The 21,617-nt window shown below is 41.9% G+C and overlaps 1 protein-coding gene and 2 non-coding genes across 3 annotated transcripts; 2 read left to right on the top strand and 1 right to left on the bottom strand.

Moving 5' to 3' along the window:
- Positions 1-2,462: 2,462 nt before the first annotated feature.
- On the top strand, positions 2,463-2,535 carry trnaw-cca (transfer RNA tryptophan (anticodon CCA)). Its single transcript has one exon. It is a non-coding gene; the product is annotated as a tRNA-Trp (tRNA).
- A 3,465-nt stretch (positions 2,536-6,000) lies between these two features.
- On the top strand, positions 6,001-6,073 carry trnar-ccg (transfer RNA arginine (anticodon CCG)). Its single transcript has one exon. It is a non-coding gene; the product is annotated as a tRNA-Arg (tRNA).
- A 971-nt stretch (positions 6,074-7,044) lies between these two features.
- Positions 7,045-21,248, bottom strand: LOC138595152 (transmembrane protease serine 6). Its single transcript, XM_069666493.1, has 18 exons — positions 21,174-21,248; positions 19,658-19,781; positions 18,244-18,386; positions 17,312-17,379; positions 16,765-16,952; positions 16,573-16,614; positions 16,103-16,307; positions 15,859-15,995; positions 15,651-15,763; positions 14,196-14,305; positions 12,965-13,107; positions 12,729-12,827; positions 12,291-12,404; positions 11,467-11,583; positions 10,964-11,132; positions 10,354-10,616; positions 8,379-8,515; positions 7,045-7,209 (listed from the first exon to the last, which is right to left on the bottom strand). The coding sequence occupies exons 1-18, from the start codon at positions 21,246-21,248 to the stop codon at positions 7,045-7,047; spliced, it is 2,412 nt and encodes an 803-aa protein (XP_069522594.1).
- Positions 21,249-21,617: the final 369 nt, after the last annotated feature.

Here is a 21,617-nt window from a genome sequence, read left to right as displayed (position 1 = left end):
GTTGCTTAGGCTCGTTCATTACATTTGGACTTGAAGTTAGCAACACTCTGTACACTTCATTCCTTTATATTTCTCCCCTTACAGGTAAGAGCAATGTTTGAAAATACATAAACTGTGTACAAATGTTTCTTAAGTTACTTAGCACATCTTGCTGGTGAAATAACCGTGTATAAAGTCATTTAAGCAAGTTTATTCAGCTACTCTGAACATGAAAGTGTACGATGATCGGCGTGCCTGCTAGCTTGAGTCACGGCAGAGTGTGACAGACGTGCTGTACCACTCTGCAAGAAAGCGTGTATTTATCTTTTCATTTTGTCTTGTGTCATAAAAATATAGCGGATGTGTAACAGTTTAATAACTAAAATGTTTGCTAAATGTGTTAATGCATAACATTAAAGTATTTTAAGTAAGAGTACAAGTTTAAGTGAGTAAAACACGTAGATACAGTGTTGTGAAGCACTCACTTGTAATCACTGATTTAAAGATGCAGTGCAATGCTTTTGTATATTTCTAAATGTGTAGCCCTTAAGGAAACAATGTTATTTGTCAAATGTAGTTTGTTTAAGGGTAAATGCATATATTAGTTGTATTGAACAGGGCATATTCTGTTGCGCATAGCTTTGAATGTTAAGTGACATGCAAATCGTTCATTACATCTGGGCTTGGAGCAAGCAACACCGTGTCGGCTTCATTTCTTTATATTTCTCCCCTTACAGGGGTGTAACACTTCCACTACAGTAAAGCCGGTGTTCATGGTTCAGCGAGTGCAGTGAAGACGGTTTAACCTCGCAGCTCTGTGGACAGCATGTAAACTACTGGATAGAGATGAAGTGGATTTCATGTTTATCACCACACACGCAAACTCTAGCTGCACCCACTCTATTAATGCAAAGACTCATTTTGTGTTGTGACCCCATTTATAAAGATGCATCTGATGTGTTAACCTCTAAGAGAAGGTTTCTGAACTCAACACACATATTGATCGAGCCCAGCGCAGCACACTGTTCACTAACACGCTTGTATTAATAATTTATGGGAAAGAACTTTTATTAAAACAGAATATCAAAATGCCAGATTTGAATTTCCCCTGCAGCACTTAAGAGCCTGTAAACTTTGGCCAGCTGTTAGGACTTAGATAGAGCTGTTGTTTCGGTGAATGAGGCCTACATTGTCGATCATTTGAGGTCAGAGAGGCTGTTTGGAAATGCTGACTACTTTAATACCACTTTAGGGCGTTTGCATGTTTGGCCTACATACTTGAATCTCGACCCGGGAGAGCTTGTTTCGAGAAGAGTGAAAATAACAGCTTTTAGTTTTTAGTTTTAGTTTTCCACAGTCACAGTAAGTAAAGTTTGCAGTGGATAGCTTGAATTAAACACACAATATTGATATGACATGAGGTTCTGGTACAAATACAGTGACATATTTCATCAATTACTGTAAAGAAAGTTGGGGTATAGGTCAGTGGTAGAGCAGGTGACTGCAGTTCAAGAGGTCCTCAGTTCAAATCTGGGAGCTTTAAGTGATACTGAATACTTAGTTATAATCTGGAAGATCTCGTTCAGTAATTGCTCTCCACTTTGTCAAGGTGACGCCAATTGTAACTCTTGATTTTCCTGGCTGACGGTCGCTTTCCTTTTCAGACTGTTTGCTTCATCTGAGCGTCGAGTTTGTTTCTTTTTCTTTGGATTTTCACTTATTGTTGAAGTTGTATCTGTAGTCATCCATCTTTTCTTTGTTTGTTCAGCCTTAGTAGATTACTGTTTACTCGCAACACTTGCAGAGACCGGAAAAGCAGCCGCTTAGCTCCGCCTACCCTCTCTGGCAGACCAACCACTGCTGGCTGATGGAAAACGCGTCACTAACTGGGCGCTGCTGGTGATTTTTTTTCCACAAATGTTTCCACGAATGTTGCCACAGACAACCAGTCTGTAATACTGCAAATTCAAATCACGCTCAATCAACTTTGTGTTACCTCATTCGACGATGGATAGTGACTTAACAGACATTTATTTACATGAAAAAGTTTTAGATTATTTTTTTTTTATGTATAGTGATGCACTCTTTCCTACACACAAAAACTGATAGAAATATCTTCGTAGCAAAAGTTATGAGACAGCCTGAGTGAGAAATTCAGTCCCGACTTACTTTGCAGGCATATCACTGCGGTAACAGTTATATAATATTGTTTTTTACCTTTTTATTTTTATAGTACATTTTATTTTTTGTTCAAGATCCTTGACAGTGGGCATACTGCGCTGACTAACCCTGCATCCACCGTAGAAATACATTCTGGGGAGGGGGTTCCAAAAGCCATTTAGCTGTTCCAAAAGTATCTCCACTGCAAGAGGTCATAACCTTTTCTAAGACCAAAGGTTTTAATATAATATCAACCTAAAGATAACCAATCCTATCGCTAAATCGCTTTAACAATATGCTCACGCTGTTGGGGGGTACATGGTGGCCCAGTGGCCTAATGGACAAGGCATCAGCCTCCAGAGCTGGGGATTGTGGGTTCAAGTCCCACCTGGGTCAAACGTATGACTGTCCTCTCTTTGCAAGCACTGTATAAGTAATAGGCGTGTCATAGTCATCACGCCATAGTCATCACGCCATCCCAGCACAAATGTGTAATTTAAACAATGTCACGCCTTTCTGTGTAGCCATATTGGATGCTGAGCAAAGACACCCTCTGCTGGTCATGCTTTACAGTTTGACTAACGTCTGCAGATATTTGTTTAAAGAGTTTACAACCCCAACAGGGCTTTTTTTTGATTAACAAACTAGTGACAAATTTAAGATTTTGCTTGGAATGGTTTGGCTCCACTTCTTGCCCCTTTTTCCTACAATGAGACATTTCTATCTCTCTTGGTTGATCATGCTCCCATCCAGATGGCACTGTGGTCACTAAATGATGCAATTAGTATAAAAACAGCGTGAATCAAACGCTCTGGCCCTCACAATGACCACATCTCAACTCAGTGGAACACCAATGGTAGCTCGATCTATCTACAAGACCTCACCTCAACACAATCTCGAACCTCACATCACCACAGACCAGGTCAGGGGACAGCTGAGGAAGCTCCGACCCAGGAAAGCAGCAGGCCCGGACAAGGTGTGTCCAAGACTTCTGAAGACCTGCGCTGCAGAACTGGGGGAACCACTACAACGGATCTTCAACCTCAGCCTGCAGCTAGGGAGAGTGCCCACCCTCTGGAAGACATCCTGCATTGTCCCGGTTCCTAAAAAGAACCGGCCCAGTGAGCTGAATGATTTCCGGCCGGTGGCACTCACTTCACACCTGATGAAGACGTTGGAGCGGCTCTTCCTCAGCCTCCTCAGACCCCAGGTGCAGCACGCCCAGGACAGCCTGCAGTTCGCCTACCAGCCAGGTGTTGGTGTGGAGGATGCCATCCTCTACCTACTACACCGAGTCCACTCCCATCTGGATAAGGGGAGAGGCACAGCGAGGATTCTCTTCTTGGACTTCTCCAGCGCCTTCAATACCATTCACCCCCCTATGCTTCGGGATAAATTGAACCGGATGGGAGTGGACCCCCACCTGGTGGCCTGGATATCCAACTACCTCACCGACAGGCCACAGTACGTCAGGCTGAAGGACACCACGTCTGACACTGTGGTCAGCAGCACTGGAGCCCCCCAGGGCACAGTGCTGGCCCCTCTTCTCTTCACCCTGTACACCTCGGACTTCTGTCACAACTCAGAGCTGTGTCACATACAGAAGTACGCCGATGACACAGCCATCGTTGGATGCATCAGGGACGACAGAGAGGAGGAGTATCGGAGTCTGGTGGGGGACTTTGCTGCTTGGTGCCGCACAAACCACCTAGAGCTCAACACCTCTAAGACAAAGGAGCTGGTCATAGACTTTGGGAGGTCCAGACCGAAGCCGAGACCAGTCCTACCAGAGGGAGCTGAGGTGGAGAGTGTGGACTCCTACAAATACCTCGGGCTGTGTCTGGACAACAAACTGGACTGGTCAACACACACCAGCCACCTGTACGGGAAGACACAAGGCAGGATGTACTTCCTAAGGAGACTGCGGTCTTTTAACATCTGCAGCAAACTGCTGCGGATGTTTTACCAGTCTGTGGTTGCCAGTGTCCTCTTTTACACTGTAGTGTGCTGGGGAGGCAGCACATCCAAGAAGGACACATCCAGACTGGATAAACTGATCAGGCGAGCCGGCTCTGTGATCGGCATGAAGCTGGACCCTCTGGTGACGGTGGCAGAGACAAGGACACTAAACAAACTGTTGGACATTATGGACAATGCCAGCCACCCTCTGCACACCGTCATCAGCAACCAGAGGAGCCTGTTCAGTGAGAGACTGCTCCTTCCAAAGTGCAGGACTAACCGACTGAAGAACTCCTTTGTCCCTCATGCCATCAGGCTGTACAACTCCTCACTTAGGGGGAGGAGGTAACAGGGACAGACTCTCTCACAAGCGGTAGCCACTAATTCAGCTCACAAAGTTAATAGTAGTTAACTTCTTCTATTCAATAGTAATATTTATTTATTTCTCAAAGGGTCATATGTGCAATAAAAATCTGTCAATGTGCAATAATCTCTCACCACAGTGCAATAACCTAATACCACAGTGCAATAACCTAATTTAGTTTAATTGAACTATTACCCACTGTTTACTTGTACATTTTCTAAGAGTGTATATTTTATATATTTTGTTATCTAATTTTGTACTTTTTTTATATATATATATATATATCGATAGATATATATATTTTGATCTTTATTTTTTACCCTCTGTGTGCTGATTCTTTCCTATTGTATTGTACTGTATAAGCTGCTGGAGACTGAATTTCCCAGAGGGAGTCATCCCAAAGGGATCAATAAAGTTGAGTCTAAGTCTAAGTCTAAGTCTAAGAGACTTGTAGAATGAATATCAAGGAGAATTGAATTTTTCCTGGCACCATGTGGTGGCCCAGCACTTCATACTGTTTTTTTAAATTATTTTTTAACTGTCTGTAGGTCTTTAATGTCTACAGAAAGATGTATGCATGTTTTTAATGCATTATTCAAGATGCAACCAAGGCATCGGTTGGGTTTCTGACCAAGCTGACGGCTGTTTTCATGTCGTATGTTTGTCCTTACCTAATTTAAATATTGTGTTCCGTGTCTAATAAGATTTGGGTCAAGACAAGACATACATTATTCTGTTCTGCTTGGCCGGAATGAGCTCCATCTGTCGTCCTAACTGTTTTCATAGCCGAAGCAAAGCATAAGAGCAGCAAGATGGCCGAAGTCCATGATTTAATCACCATCCCACGCCGAGTCTGCCGGCCTTTTCCTTCTGGCTCTCTCCTCTGCACAATTTTGGTGATCAGTCCTCCACTTTGGAGCAGACTCATTTATATTCTTCTACTTTCTTCAATAAATATACGGATCAGTTTGTTTTAACTACAGTTTAAATGGATGGATTTTTAAGCTGCTGTTTGACACTATTGATTAGCTGAACGATGAGTGAGAGGTTAAAGGAGCTGCAAGCCACCTCCGTAACTCAATCATATATACATGCTCTATGTATATCTTCTATCTGGCACTCTCCTCTGCACTGATGTAGATGAGCAACCTCCAACTCCTCCGAGGCTGAGTGGGAATCAGCTCATTATACAGTAAAAACAAACCAAGACACAGGACTGTTTCTTTTAACCAACCAGAGAAATAACGTCTATGATCTTGGATTGTTGATGGTGACACATTTTTAAAAACACACAAACAACCTAGATTGTAAGACCTCTGGGGATGCAGACACAGGGCTGATTTCTGTTTGAATACAAGCTCCAACTCCAGCTCAGTGGCCCAGTTTGGTAGACTTGGCATCTGTGAAAGATAGTGCCAACAACTGACGCTCAATCAGAGATGAAAACCACATACATCTCAGTGGGCTGGATTGCAATCTTTCATATTTTCAATGTCTTGTCTTACAGTCTTTTTCTATGTATTTGCAAGATGGTTAGTGGCCCAGTGGCCTAATGGATAAGGCATCAGCCTCCGGAGCTGGGGATTGTGGGTTCAAGTCCCACCTGGGTCGGTAAGAACCGTGTCATGTGATGTGCACCACAGAGAATGCAGCCTTCTGCTTTCAGAAGTTAAGAGAATATGGTAGTGACTCAATTACCTTGAAGTCTGTCCAATGGTGGTCAAGAGCCATTGTAACTCTTTGGGTTGTAAAATCAGACATATTTTCTTTATTTCTCATTTGTTTTATTAACTAATTAAATATTTTACTTACACGTTCATGTCCTCATTTGCTAGTTTTAAGTATTCTTTTATGGTCCCATTAAGACAATACAACAGAGTATGCTTTAGGGCGGGGCTAAGGGTGATTGACAAGTTGATACCAACGTGACCGTATTCACCGTCTCGTCCGACTATGGCCGACTGTTGGCGATCGCCAAAATGCCAACCTTGAGGCTTCAAAGCGGTGGTGCAAAAACATCCTTGTGGCTCCATCCACTTATACAAAAACGCTTGCATACAAATCCTTTCATGTGGTGTCATTTACAAGGAACGCTGGACAGATAACTGAAAGAAGGATTGGTTGTGCTGTGTTTTATATCCACTTCCAACCGAACATGCAAAAAACACAATACAAAACAGAAAGATGTTTAACTATGGAAAAATGCTTTAAATTCAATACCTTAAAATATATGGAGGATTGGTTTGTAAGATTGTCCAACAAGGTCACGATCTTTCAAAGTCTTTTATTTAATCCTATTTCCTTTCTTTCCTTTCTAACATATAATTTAATTGCAATAATTTGGTTTCTTTTTGCCTTTATCAGTTCTGAAAGGTACATCATAAAAAGGCGAAATGTTTTTTCTTGTATTTCTTTTTGACTTTGGAATAAAGCTTTTCACGCTTTACTTTCTCACTGTTTGGTGGAGAAGCAATCTAAAATCATCTGCCAGTGCATTTTGTCCATCTGCGGATGATGTTTTCATTAAAACCCAGCTTCAGGTTTTGAGGATTTCGATGTAATACGCGAAGATCCCCAATGTCTCAGGGGCTGCGGATGACCTGCTTGATCCAGTGAGTGAGCCTGGTGATGCGAGTGTAGACGCCGTAGTAGTCTGGGCGCCCGCAGCCTCGGCCCCAGCTCACCACTCCGGCCAGGAACCAGCGACCCGTCGGCTCCTGGCAAACCAAGGGACCACCAGAGTCTCCCTGGCAGAGAGGTAAAGTTTAGAAGGCAGGGGGTAAGATTTTAAGGTCTCTACAGCACACAATAACTCCACCAGGATATCACTCAGTGCCTGTTTTTGGGAACACAACAGCTAACATGGTATTTTTTTAATCCACTTATATTCTTTCATGTGGATGAAGAGTGCTTTGCACAAGTATTTATAACCCTTGAACTTTTCTGTATTTTGTCATGTCACACAAATTATAATGGGTTTATTAGAGTTTTAGGAAATGAACCCTATAAAATAGTTAATAATTTACAAGAAAGTTCACAAAAGAATTACAAATTAAAACATGACAAGCTTTGAATGCTTTGCTGTTAAACCCATAACTAAGAGCATGTGGAACCAGTGGCCTCGAGGTTATCATGAAGTATCACAGATACCTTACTTGGTATTAGATGACTGCAAGTAAAGCCTCAGGACTGCATGATTAGATTTGTTAGTTTACCACTTGAGGGCAGTGAAGCTCCAGCTCTTAACAAACATTGACACCTCATAAATTAGTCATGGTGAATGTTCATGTGGTTTCCCCCCCCACATTAAGCGGAAACAAAGCAACGTTACACTTTCGAATGTGCTTCTGTTCGATATTCACTCTCCTCGTAGCTCCATTTTGCTACCTAATCAAATACCTGGCACGTTACATTTTCCACTTTGTTCACCAGCTAGTTGCAAACTTTGTTTTAAGAGCTTTTAAATAAAAACAGCTGCCCTCTAATGCTAATAATAAGGTTGATTAGAGCAGTGGGAGTGAAGCACAGCGGTACCTGTTGACACATGGTATTAATATGCATCTTGATTGATCTGATGAAATGTGGAGTACGTCTGTTCACACCTGCTATGTGTTTCCAGTGTCCTCTTGTAATTACCCTTCCCCACTCAGAAAACAGAAAGTAGGTGGCCCTTCAATGTGGCCCCGGACACGTTCACACCTGATCTCGAAGCCTCCTCAATGCATCTTTGGTGTGTTCACACCTGTACTTAGAGCTGTTCGCTTGTGATTGGTTCATTGTAAACATGTGTAAACTGGGCCTGAGGCGCCAAAAAAACCTCTGTAGAGCTGATGGTAACTATGGAATCAGGAGATAACTCTCTTTGATGTGGGAGCAGCTTTAAATTTTTGGTTTTTGTTTTAGTGATTTTCTTTACCTGACAGGCATCTTTCTCCCCACTGCGGTAACCGGCGCAAAGCATTCTGGGAGTGACCAGATGGCCGTAGGAGCGAACACAGGCTTCCTCGCTGACCAGGCGAACATCCACCTTCTGAAGCACATTACTGACACTGCCTGAAGAGGACAGAGGGCAAAGGTCAACTAGTGAAGGCCAAAACATTCGTCCTGTTTTCATGTCTGCAGAAAGAAACAATGTATAAAACATTATAGTTTAAAGAGTCTTCTGTCTGAATGTAGCTGTCATAATTGACTATAAGTCTATAATAAGTCTACAAAGAGCTGAAGCTGACATCCTCTCTCCACCTTCTGGAAGCCAATTCTAAAGTTGCAGTGAAATATGTCACAGACTGCAGTCTTATCAAGTCCTTAGCGTCAGCAGAAATCATTACAACCTTTTATGTTTAATAACCAAAAACAAGCCTTGAAATTCCCCACATGGCCTGTTGCTCTTGTGTAACAAATAATCCATCCTTAAAAGCACTTCATTGGAAATATAGTTGTGTAACCGCACGCTCGATGTATGCTTTTTTACCCAAAAGCTACAACACCACATAAATGGATTTAATTTCAATGAAACTTGTGTGTGCAGGAAGATGGTTTCCAACACCTTCTCTGAATCTCTCACCCAATTTATAGGGTTCCTCCTTCTTCAGAAACCACAACAAACACAGCAGCAGCCATATCACTCAACCTCCGCCTGCATCTTTAAAGAAATGGGTTTAATTCACATGTTTTTCCTTTGTTTTATTACCAGTTGCACCACACTATCATCCTCACTAAGTCTCCGCATATCTTGCCCACTTTTTATAAATGTGCCACTGACGAAATTAGGTCTTTACAAGCTATAGAAATCCCTACCTGTGAATATACTGCATTATACGACAAGATGCATACGCTAGTGGAAAAAAGATTACTGCTCATCCTTTAACAGCAACAAAACTATTTCATAACAAAACAAATACTGCACTTGGACATCAGGCTTGAATAACTAAACCTGCTAATCAAAAGCACCAAATAAATGTCCATCTTAAATGGTTTTGTTCATAAACTACCCTTGGACTACCCTTTTGCTCTGGCGCATGCTCTGGCACATGCTCTGCTGCGACAGCACGGACCGTACTCAGTCACCTCACCCCGCTGCCCTCAACGACCAGGTACCGGACTTTGATAGCGGCCCTGAACAACAGGTCCTGCTGAGAGTGTCATGTCTTGTTTTTGTTTTGCACAGTGGCTGTATACTTTGTCAATGATAAGTATAATCAAGTATCATCTGCATAACAATGAAAATTAATGCAGGGCTCCCCATGAGATTCCAACTTAACGCTGATCCTGTAGTGACGATTGATTTTTCTAGTCTCTGTAGCAGGATGTGATGGTCAGTCTTGTCAAATGCAGCACTATTTGTCTGATATTTGCATGAAAATATCTCCAAATTGCCCCAGAACCACAAAAAATTTGCGACTGGATTTAATGGAGGTGACACCTGGCAGATAGCTAGAGGCACGCACCTGTCACTCAAAGCAAACACCCCCTAATTATGCGGAACTTTATTCCCAACTCTAATTCAAACAGGTGACAAAAATTCCCCCCACATTATGTTGTCATGAAAATAAAAATAAGCTATAGAGACCAAAACGTTTTTTGTTCTAGGCTGTCAACATGTTGAATTTTGCTGTAAAGTTTGGCATTTTAATATGGGGCCTGATGGGGATTGACTCGCTTTCGAGCCAGCCTCATGTGGCCACCCGAGGAATGGCAGTTTTTGCCTTGGCTTTGTTATTGTGCCCCTGAGGTCGCTGCTCGGTAAACATGCACTTTGTAATGAGATGATCGGATATTACTTTATTTTACATCACTAGCCAAAGAAAATAATAATTGGGAACCATTGCTATCGGCCATTTGGACAGTTAATGTTTATACTTAATCCTAAACCAACAACACGCTCTCCTTACCCCCTTCACGCAGATACCCCCAGCCGGTGACCCAGCAGAGGAGGTCCGGTTCCAGCTGGTGGGTCGGCGGAGGCAAACAGGCAGGTCGAGCGTGTACTGCCAGCCGGTCCAGCTTCAGCAGGGCCAGGTCGTAGTCGTGGGACTCATCGTCGTAGTATTGGTGAAGGTGGATAAGCTGAACTCGAGCCACTTCTTCAGTAGAGCTGCTTGGCTTCAGCAGGAGTTTACTCAGGTACACCGTCCACATTGAGGGGGAGTACAGACTGCAGGAGGAGGTGGAGAAAAGAGTTGCTTTCCTTAACGGGGGCAATTAGGAAGCACAATTTGAAAGAACATCAACATCTTCCATCAATGCCAAACACAGTAAAGGGGTGTATCGAATGTTACTTTTTTAACTTTTTCATCATCTCCAGTTATAAGTAGGCTATTCACAAAATTTGAAAAGAAGTATTCAGTTAAAGCTCCATCTTTTATCAAACTTAAAGAATAAACATCTGTTGCTGAGGAAAAAATGTTCATAATTGTGCTCTCCCTCTAACTGTCCCCGTTTTGACTACATTTTAAAACCTCAATTTACACAACACCTCCTCCCCTCATTTCCTGCGCTCACCGGTCGTCATAGAAACAGTGGGCAGCGGATACCACCCACTGGCTGGTGATGAGCGCGCCTCCACAAATGTGGGTACCTCGAACCTGCAGGCTGGCTTGCCACGGCCACTCCCCCTCAGTGGCATTGGTACCCCCGACAATCCGGCTGGAGAACTGTCTGAGGCCGCAGTCTGAGTACACACACAGGAAGATTAAATCGCATGGATGCAGTTATGGAAGAAAAGCAACAGATTAATACATAAAGTGAAATTAGAATAAACATAAATGTATTTAAAAAAAGAGAGTAAAAATACTTGAGAGACATTTAGTAAACAGTAGAAAAACTAATGCAATGAGGAAAAACAATAAAGAACTAACTAAGAACTTTGTTCATAGATTGACATAAAGCTGAACCAAATCTTGTCAAACCTTCTTAAAAGAGTATGAAGACACTAAAAGTTAAAAATGCAGCAACAACGGTGTAAAAGTGGAATAAAAACAAAAAACACTTCGTGTTTATCTCACCACACTGTTTCTCGTCTGATGAATCGGAGCAGTCGGTGACAAAGTCGCACTCTGGGTTCGGTTTCTTCAGACACGTTCCATCAGCACACACATAGGTCATATCTGTGCACTGCACACCTGAGAGCACACGCATACACACGTAATGCTGTTCTGTTAGAGCCTCCACACAGCATGTCTCAAGGCTGGATGAAATTTGTTGATTTTTGTAATAATCTCGAAGATTTTCATGTAAATAAATGTCTGTTAAGTCTCTATCTATCATCGAATGAGGTAACACAATGGTGATTGAGCCTATGGCCCACTGATGAAAGCCTTTGCATTTGCAATATTACAGACTGGGTGTCTGTCGCAACTTTCACTTAAAAAATCACAAGCGGCGCCCAGTTAGTGACGCGTTTTCCATCAGCCAGCAGTGGTCGGTCTGTCAGAGAGGGTAGGCGGAGCTAAGCGGCTGCTTTTCCGCTCTCTGCAAGTGTTGTGAGTAAACACTAATCTACTATGGCTGAACAAACAAAGAAAAGATGGATGACTACAGATACAACTTCAACAATAAGTGAAAATCCAAAGAAAAAGAAACAAACTCAACGCTCAGATGAAGCAAACAGTCTGAAAAGGAAAGCGACCGTCAGCGAGGAACATCAAGAGTTACAACTGGAACAAAGGGAGCCAGCCGTAGATGTCTGGTTATCTGGGATGTATCTGCCCGCAATTGACTTTTATCGCCATAAGGTACCGCCAAAGAGAACGCAACTGAGAACTTCGAGATTTTATCTTTAATGTTCTTTTAATGGTGTGTATTTGTATGTGTGATTTGAGTGTGTTACCGTTGGTACAGTTCATCTCGTCTGATGCTTCAGGGCAATCTGGGTGTTGGTCACACACCTTGTAGTAATCCACACACTGACTGTCCTCTGGACACTGGAACTTTGCTGCACACACTAGAACACACACACAAGGAGAGCTACAGTATGTGTGTCTGTATACTTAATTAAATTTGGTCACATGAACCCATCAACCCTTTTTAAAGTGGTACTGAATCCCAGTGGACTCAATTTATGTAAAAATCTTTGACAAGCTTAAAATTATCTCCGGGGGGAAAGTCATCAACATCTAAAAGTAGTGAGCTTCACTGTCTCTGTGCGGTGGTGAGAACCATATTCTCTTTCTGCACCAAATGACAATTTCCTGTTTCCATGAAAAATAATGTACAACAAATAATGAGTGAGTCAACTAATTTAAAACAGGAAAACAAGAGTAAATACCACAGTTCCTCTCGTCCAGTCCGTTGGGACAGTCTTTGATTCCATCACAGGCAGGAACACACAGGCCATTTACAGAGCACAGAAACTGGCCCGGGCAAGCTGTAAAACACACACAAACATTTGCTCACATAGTTGGAAAAAAGGGTTCATAATGTGAAGTGAAACACAATGGTTCTAAACATTATTGAGCAGTTAATTTATCTTTCTTGGTTGTCTCTCCTGCAGCCATAACGTACGATCTGACAGGTTGAAGACGCTGTAGTGCAGCTGAAGGCCCGGCCCTGTGAGTGACACCTCTGATGTCATTACAACAGTGGCCGTAGTGGAGAGCAGGAGGAGGCGTTCGCTGTACGGCTGCAGGCTCCGGGTACCACACAGCCTGCGGAAAGGACAGAAATATTATGGAAGTGTTTTCCTGCAGGGGCTTAAAGAAAGGAAGCTCACAGGTTTGAGAGGCACGGTTTAAATATCTATGAGACACTGAACTCTCAGTTGGACCAAGGTACCCATGAAAAATCTAATCAAGCTGAATACTGGTAAGAAAATAATAGAAAATGTACCGTAAAATACCTCTAAATTGAACCTCTAAAGTGGAGATGGAAATATGACGGAGGGCTCGTATGGGACGCTGCTGCCCCCTCAAGACAGAATACAATATTGTCCTCATATGAACAGACTTTTAAAACTGTTTTTAATATAGTCCATTTGTTTGTTTTTTTAATCTAAGTTATTATGAAACCGACTAAAACATCACCACCTGGGTGGAACATTTAAATGCGCATATGGCAGCTTCCTGTGAAACACCAAACCGCAAACAGGTGGCCGTTATAAATAGACACCACCTAATGAGGCGACAGGATACAAAACTTTTTGTGATCTGTTTGCTCTCAAATGTACCAGAAGTATCCTGTCTGGTGATTAATACATGGTCTTTTTATGGCTGCCACCTGTGTGTGATTCAGTGTGTGGTGTTTTCTATCTGGTGTCTGTGCACGTGACAGATACATATAGTTTTAAAAGTTGTGAGCACCCGGCCATTTTGTGAAGGAAAGGGTATCTGGGTTGTAAAAGATTGCATTTGTTGTCGATGATTTGTAGCGTGTCACCCTACAATACAGAAAGTATAAAGAATTTGTACACATCTATATTGGTTTAGACATGTTTACGTTTTAATGAAAAGAAGATTTAGTTGTTTAAAAACTGAGGAAAAAGCTGGATGTTTAGTCTACAAACTATTTTTTTAGAGGAAATGTTTGTTCATGTCGCTCCGAGTTATTTTCTGCCCCTTGAGCTAAACATTTGCAGACTTTCATCAGTGTTGCTGTCAGATTTTGATCTTTCAGTGAGGCTTGGATGGTGTGGGTAAACTCTTGTTTGTCATCTGAAATCCATACACACTGCAGGTTAACTGGGCCGAATCACCTTCACTTCTTATAGGCCCGCTGGACTCACTGTAGCACAGCCTACCTGCGGTTCTGGATGATCCACTGTCCCTGCGTACAGGCCTGATTATAGGTGGCTCTGCTCAGCTCGTAGCCCTCAAACTCCAGGGACAAGCCCAACCCTACACTGGGCATCTGAAATCACACAGGACAGTAACACAGAAGAACAATACATCGTATTCACACGGTGGCCATTTTCATCTGGCAACGTGCTCAGGGTGGCAAGCTCAAATACTGTTTTAATGTTGCACCATGCAAGGTTGCAAGTCATACATTTTATCATCGTACCACTTCTTAAGTTATCTAAAAAGACAATTGAAAGTGAAAATCTGAAGGGAGACGGGGCCATTTTTCAAGGTAAAGCAACATATTTAATAACCCATTAGCCACAGTAAGAAAACAGCTAACTTTAGCATTCATCTACATCCTTGCTAACAGTTGGATAGTTTTACAGGATACTTAAGAGATTATGCAGAGATAGCGTTAGCAAGGAATTTGTTGAATGCTAGTGTTAGCTATTGTCTACTACTGATCAAACAGTAATGTTAGCTAGGTGGTTGAATGCTAGTGTTAGCTGTTGTCTACTATTGATCAAACAGTAATGTTGGCTAGGTGGTTTAATGCTAGCAATAGCTATTATCTACTTTTGCAATAGATCAAACAGTAATGTTAGCTAGGTGGTTGAATGCTAGTGTTAGCTGTTATCTACTATTGACCAAACAGTAATGTTGGCTAGGTGGTTTAATGCTAGCATTAGATGTTGTCTACTCTTGCAAGAGATAAAACAGTATTAGCTAGGTGGTTTAGCATTAGCTATTGTCTACTCTCGCAATAGATCAAACAGTAATGTAAGCTAGGTAGTGGTTAAATGCTAGCAGTAGCTGTTATCTACTCTTGCAATAGATCAAACAGTAACATTAGCTAGGTGGTTGAATGCTAGTAGTAGCTATTGTCTACTTTTGCAATAGATTAAACAGTAATGTTAGCTAGGTAGTGGTTGAATGCTAGCATTAGCTGTTGTCAACTCTTGCAATAGATCAAACATGTTAGCTAGGTAGTGGTTAAATGATAGTGTTAGCTATTGTCTGCTCTTGCAATAGATCAAACAGTAATGTTAGGAAGAGGTTGAATGCTAATGTTAGCTGCTGTCTAATGCTAATGGGTTATCAGCAGCTTTAGTTGGAAATATAGCATGATGCTTCCAGGAGTTTCACTATCCATCGTCTTTTGAGTAACTGATGAATTTAAAAGTGTTAAAATGATAACGATTCATAAGATTACCTACACTTATAATGTGCAACATCTACATTATACAGCAATGGAGCTCCTCACCCTCAGTGTGACCTCAGAGGAAAATGGCTGCTGTTCTTCACAAACTTTATCTTCGATGTGAGTGGCTTTTTATCTTTACCAGGAATTAATGAATTAGTCATTCAATCAATCAAGAAGTTAAAGACAAATAGCTGAAGCAGTGTCTTACAGTGAAGCTCCAGGTACAGTTGGTGTCAGGGGGGTAGTAGCTGGGGAAAAAAGGTGTCCTCAGCGTCCCCTGGACCCCTGATACTAGCATCAGCTGTATTGTAGAGTTACAGTCTAAGAGAGTAACACAGAGTGGGAGAAGTAATTCAAGCACTGTATGAAACATTTCTAAACTAGCAAAAGAGGGACTGTGTGTTCAGGTGTCTTACCCTGGTGGTTCCAGGCCTGCGCAGACAGAGCAAAGGGGTCCTTGTAGTTGTACAGACCCTGTTTCCAAACCACCGTTATCCACTCGCCTGAAGACAGGACACGCACCACACGCTCATGTCTGCTGCAGCCGTACACACTGGCAGGACACAGAAGGAGAAGAGGCTGACAGTGGGGAGAAAATGTGTAGAAGTGGACCAGCGAAAAGCAAATTAATATATGTGTCTAACTGTGGATGAAACTCACGAGGTGATGAGATGAGTATCGCTGGGGGTCAGGGAGTTGTACACCACCAGCCTGTCCCGGCACTCCGGCAGCAGCCACTCCATGTGGAGCTCCAGCTGGGAGCCGGGAGCAGCCTGGAGGTGCCACAGGCAGGAGGACCTCTGAGTGTCGGGGCCTCGGAGAGCCACAGGACTGCTGGACACCACCTTCTGGTAGCGGTAACAATCTTGGGGGAAAGGTGAAGGAGACTTAGAAACTGACATGGTCTTATTTCAGGTTGTTGAAGGGCGAATCATGTTTATTGGTTTTGCATTGATTTTGGGGTAGTGTTCGGTCTTTAAAGAAACACATAATAGAAGAATCATAATTGTATGACATAAAAAATAAAAAGCAGGGAATATAGATTGAATATTAATTAGAATTAAATCAAAATAATAAATTAATGAGATATATAAAATTGGAAACAAGCAAATGAAAATAAAGAGTGATACCAAATGAAGCTTTCAAAAGATCTATAACTCTGGAGTCGGTTTCTGTAGAGAGCAGAACAAACAGACAAATGAGAAACTGAAGTAAAGGAATATCAAGCACTTTCATATCCTTGTTTCTTCTCACATAAATTTAACTTCTGTCTTTTACACATACACACACTGTCCCTCCCTCTGCTCCTCTCTTGCTCTCACCACTGACAGACAGCGAGGGGAGGTGGAGGAGGAATCCATCACAGCTGGCCGTGTCCTGCTCCGCGGACCCTCTGTACCACCTCAGGCCCGTCTGCAGGCTGTCGGTGACCTTCTCCAGTGTGACCCGCTCAGCATGGCTGCCTGGCACTGACATCATTATCCAGAAGTGAGCCACCACACTCCCCTCCCTGCAGGAAACACGGCCCAGACCAATATCCACAGCGTTTAAAAATAAGAGACAAACGGTGAATGGTGCAAATGAATATTTATATTTATCAGGATGGAAAGCTGTGTTTTACAGCAGTGCCCTCTCTGGTTGTGTTGTGTTTGGAATATCTGACTATCATCACTAATGGGTGTGGTCAGTTGCACCTGTAGCCACACCCCCACATTGATGTCACAGTGCACAGACACACCATAGAGTGCAACAGCTCAACAGTACTTTACTTTTATGACAAGTGGAGGAGGACGGTGATTATTTACAGTGTGCAAGTGATCAATCCAATTTTGTTATTATTATCATTTATGAAAATGTTGAACCACCTACCCAAAGGCGAACACAGTCGTGTAGTTGAAGTATCGGGAAAGACTGGAGCCCTTCATTATCTTCTCTACCTGAAACAAAGAGAAAAACAATATCACCTGCTCACAAGTTATGTAACTTTAACTGCACAATGCATGCAAGTATCATTGGACATAATCTAGCATGTCAGGTATCCCTCATATTTTCCTTTTTTAATGCTAGTTTACATTTATATTGATTCATCTTTTCTTGTGTTCCCTGATGTCTATCTAATAGTATCCTATTGTTGTCGCCCTGATTTAGAGCTTTTAAAGACTTATATTGTCCATTGTAGTCTAGATTTAGGATCTGGAGTGAAGATTTGGACTGCCTCGAGAATTGATCTTAATCCATTAATTAAGTCTCACTAATTAATACTACTCTAATGGTGTTACATCTTTGTCAGGTGGTTTGATTGCATTGTGAGAACTACATGAAAAAACAGAAAACCACCAGCAGTCTGAGGGCCCGATCAGACAGAACGCGTTTTGCAGGCTGTAAAACGCAAGGCGCACCGCACTGCGGTTTCTGTTGAAGCCTACAGTTGAAAAAAGAGCAGCTCGCTGCGCCTTTATTTTTTTTTTTTACTGTTGTTAAGGCAACCACCAAATCATTAGCCTAGCTGTCATTGACCTAATGGTTATATGGTAAACTGACAGACGTGCCCATGATGTCGGGCGCTTTTCTGCTTTGAATTGAAGATTTTTCAACTCGAGGTGCACAGAGCGGAAAAACGTGAGGCCTACAGCAATGCAAAAGCAGCCTGCAAAAAGTGTACCTCTCTTTTTTAAAACAACTACCAAAAAGCCACCCCCTGCTAAAACACGTTCTGTCTGCCTCTCTCTGCCTGAGTCTCCACAAATGTGAACCAAGTTATTACAGGTATAGTATCAGATTAATTCTTGGTCTGTGCTCACCATTGTCTGTACTGCCTTGGCCTCTTTCTTGAAGGCCGGGCTGTTGTGTGACGACAGATCAGAAGAGAAGTTCCTGTTGAGGATGGACAGGTAGGCCGTGTACTGCTGCTGGATACGAGGCTCCAACACCCAAACCCTGTATTCTGTTACAGAGGAAGGTATGATGATCGACACAGAATTTAGAGGCTAAAGCCATGTTAGCAGCTGAGTGAGATTGCACTGAGGCAAAGCAGTGTTTTAGGGTAGATGCTAATGTTATTATGCTAACATTCTGCCAATGCTAAAGATATTTTATTTTGGGTTATGAATCTAATTCAAAGTTTGATTCTTGATAAATAATCTACTGTTATGCAGCAGTTTAACCTGAGTGTAAAAAGTCTAAAAGTGTCAGTTTTTTGAATGGAGTCTGGTGTGACTGTGGACAGTGTGCTTGATACACTAAAACCTGTATTTAACCACACGGACAGACTCAATATAAACTATATAAAATCAGCTTGTTAGCATGTTAGCTCTGAAGAACACTGCTAATGACATAATGTTAAGTAATTATGATGTTTACCATTATAAATTAGTATATTAGCACACTAACAATGGCTAATTAGCTATAATCACAACATAAAAATGAATGGAAATCTTATATGGAAAGCTTGGAAAAGCTTATAGTCGTAGAGTTGTTCTTCTATCATTCGAAACCACAATTGTCTGCCTTTGTTAGTGCTAGAGTAAAAGACCTCATCTAAAAACCATGAATATCAAAACTTTGTGCCAATAGATTAATAAGATATGTGAACATTTGTTTTATTAAAGGGAGGGTATTATGCTAATTTCAGGCTTCATATTTGACTCTGTTATACCTGTGGAGTAGCTTAGCATAATTTACAATCAAACCCCCACTGGTGCTCTGTGCAGGCCCTCATACAGCCTCTGCCTGAAACGACTCAGCCAGCTCTGTCCCTTTAAGAAACCCTGCCCCTACAAGCCCGCTTTCTTCTGATTGGCCAGCTCTCTCCGAAGCCTGCTGAGGCTGCACTTTGTGACGTCACAAAGCGTGTGGAAAAATCTGCCGTTCACAGCGGCCTGCAGACTGAGCTGAGAAGCCTGGGGATTACTCCAACATACTTTTAGCTACAGATTTGAAACTTCACCCACGTGTTGTCTGGACATCCAACATTGTAACATTATATATATGTCTTAAAATGTGAAACAGCGTAATACCCGCTCTTTAAAAGCCAAAAGCATCTCTTTGCTTACTAGAGGAATCTCAGTTGATCACGAAAGTTAGTCAGATTCATCTTTTGGGAACAAGAAGAGCTTTAAAGATTTTATACCAAAGTGGGAACATATTTACGAGCAGACCATCATTGCCATCCATTGTGTCAAACATTTTTAATAGAAAAATTGGATTTCACCTTACCCAGGAAATACCAGGCCAGTATGGCTCCTGTTGCTATGAGGATGATGATGAGGAAGGCCAGGAGACATTTGCAGCAACGACACCTCCGGGTAGGTGGAGCCACAACTTTTCCACCTTCTCCTCCCTTTGTGGAACAGGCAAAACTTTGACTTTTTAGGGTAAAAAATTTAGAATTTGCTTTGAAAAATCCATTTTTTTATGCATTGTCTGAGTGAGGGCTCATCAGGCGCAGTGAGATCCCGGTGGGTTAGGTTTAGCCACAGGGTCGTTACCGGTGTTTGGTTTCTCTCCCCAGGTGAGATCTATCCTCAGACAACAACAACATGATCTAAAGCAATTTTACATTTACATAAAAGTAAATCATTGCTAAGCAACTACTAATTTACATGTATTCTTCTCTTCAATAGATTTATTTCTCCTGAAAAAGCAGGGGCTGTGATGAAGGAATCAACCAGCAAAAACCTGGCAACACATGAGACATCATTTATTTCTTTAAAAAAGATGATGAAGTGAAAGGTAGGTGAGTTTTCCCACCTCCTTAACATCCCTGAGGCCACCACCAAAATCAGAATATCGTTATCAAAGCCATTGTTCTAATGTAAATACGTGCCGAGATGTCTAATGCATACACTTCCTTTACTTTTATTGTCACAAAATGGCCTAAACTGCTGCAAAATTAAGGCATGATTATGACTACATATACTAATCACAACAACACATAGTGCATATTATAACTTGCAATATCCTATTTGTTCACAGCAAAATAAAATTAGGAAACATTTATATATATTTGTTGCCCTCACCTAGCTTCGTCAATTGAAATAAATATGATTTAAAATGAGCAAAAGTCTAAGAATTTAGACATGGATATATTAAATTAAATCCTTAAAACAAGTGTTACATTATCAGATGCATCAAAATTGATTGCCGGAGAGAGGGATGTTATTTTATGTTATCAGCCATGTCCCAATCCAGGGGCTGCAGCCCTCGAAGGCCGTATTTGTTGGCTCCCTCTGGAGCCATACAATGCTTCTTGGGCTGCAACTTTTTGTCACATATGCAGAAGTGCTCCCAAAGACCTGTAGACTTCAGTGTGTGCTTGGAGTTCCCCTTCAAAGCTCTTCTTAAAGAGTGCATCGTAGTGAGTCACTTTAAAAGAGCTAGGCTCGTCCACTGAGGATCACATGACAGGAAGTGGTTTAAAGTGCAGAAAAACTGAAAAGCAGAAACGTTTCAGTTGCACTCAATAACTCTTCAGCTAAAGCCTTTTAGACAGATTCTCTGTGTTTACATATTTTTGATTTATATTTAATTCCTGCATCAGTATTAATCACCTTTCAGTCTGTGATAACAACTTCTTTATTTGGTACACAACCAAAAAAAGGCCTAATTATGCAGAATTCTGTGAAAAGCTACTTTACGCTAACAAATCTACATGTTATACATACATTAATCTAAGCGTTAAAATAAGAAGGATAAGAAAATGTTTATCTCTTTCAGTGTTTGCTTCACTAACCCAATCGTTCGGAGGAGCAGGAGTGACCATCTGGTCACATGAAATAGATTTCTTCGAGCCGTTCCCGAGCGCCATCGCCTCACTCCACATCCGTTTCTTCTTGAGAAATCATCTCGCGCTCCATGGGGGCTCAGTGATGTTTAAATGTTCCAGTTTAAAAGCTTTTATTTAGCATCTCTGCTGAACACATAAGCAGACATGTTGCTCTGACAGCTGAGCAGCGGTTCCTCTCTGTTTGTTAGTCCAAAGGTAAAAAGAGAAAAAAAGGCAATCAATATTTCCCAAAGCTCGTTTGTACCTGCACGTTAGACGTACTTAGAGTTATCTCTGTGTGGAGAAAGACCAAAAAGTCATAACTGAGGCTTTATCATAACCAATCAAACAGGTAATGCGACACTCTCTCATCTGAAAAGACGCAGCAGTGAGTAAGGTAAGTACATGCCC

This window comes from Semicossyphus pulcher, unplaced genomic scaffold (genome assembly GCF_022749685.1).
Source record: "Semicossyphus pulcher isolate SPU_LCO1_2020_fin unplaced genomic scaffold, fSemPul1.0.p SCAF_17, whole genome shotgun sequence".
Taxonomy (NCBI): Eukaryota; Metazoa; Chordata; class Actinopteri; order Labriformes; family Labridae; genus Semicossyphus; species Semicossyphus pulcher.
The sequence above is the reverse complement of the archived record's forward strand: the minus strand, read 5'-3'. Positions and strand labels throughout refer to the sequence as shown.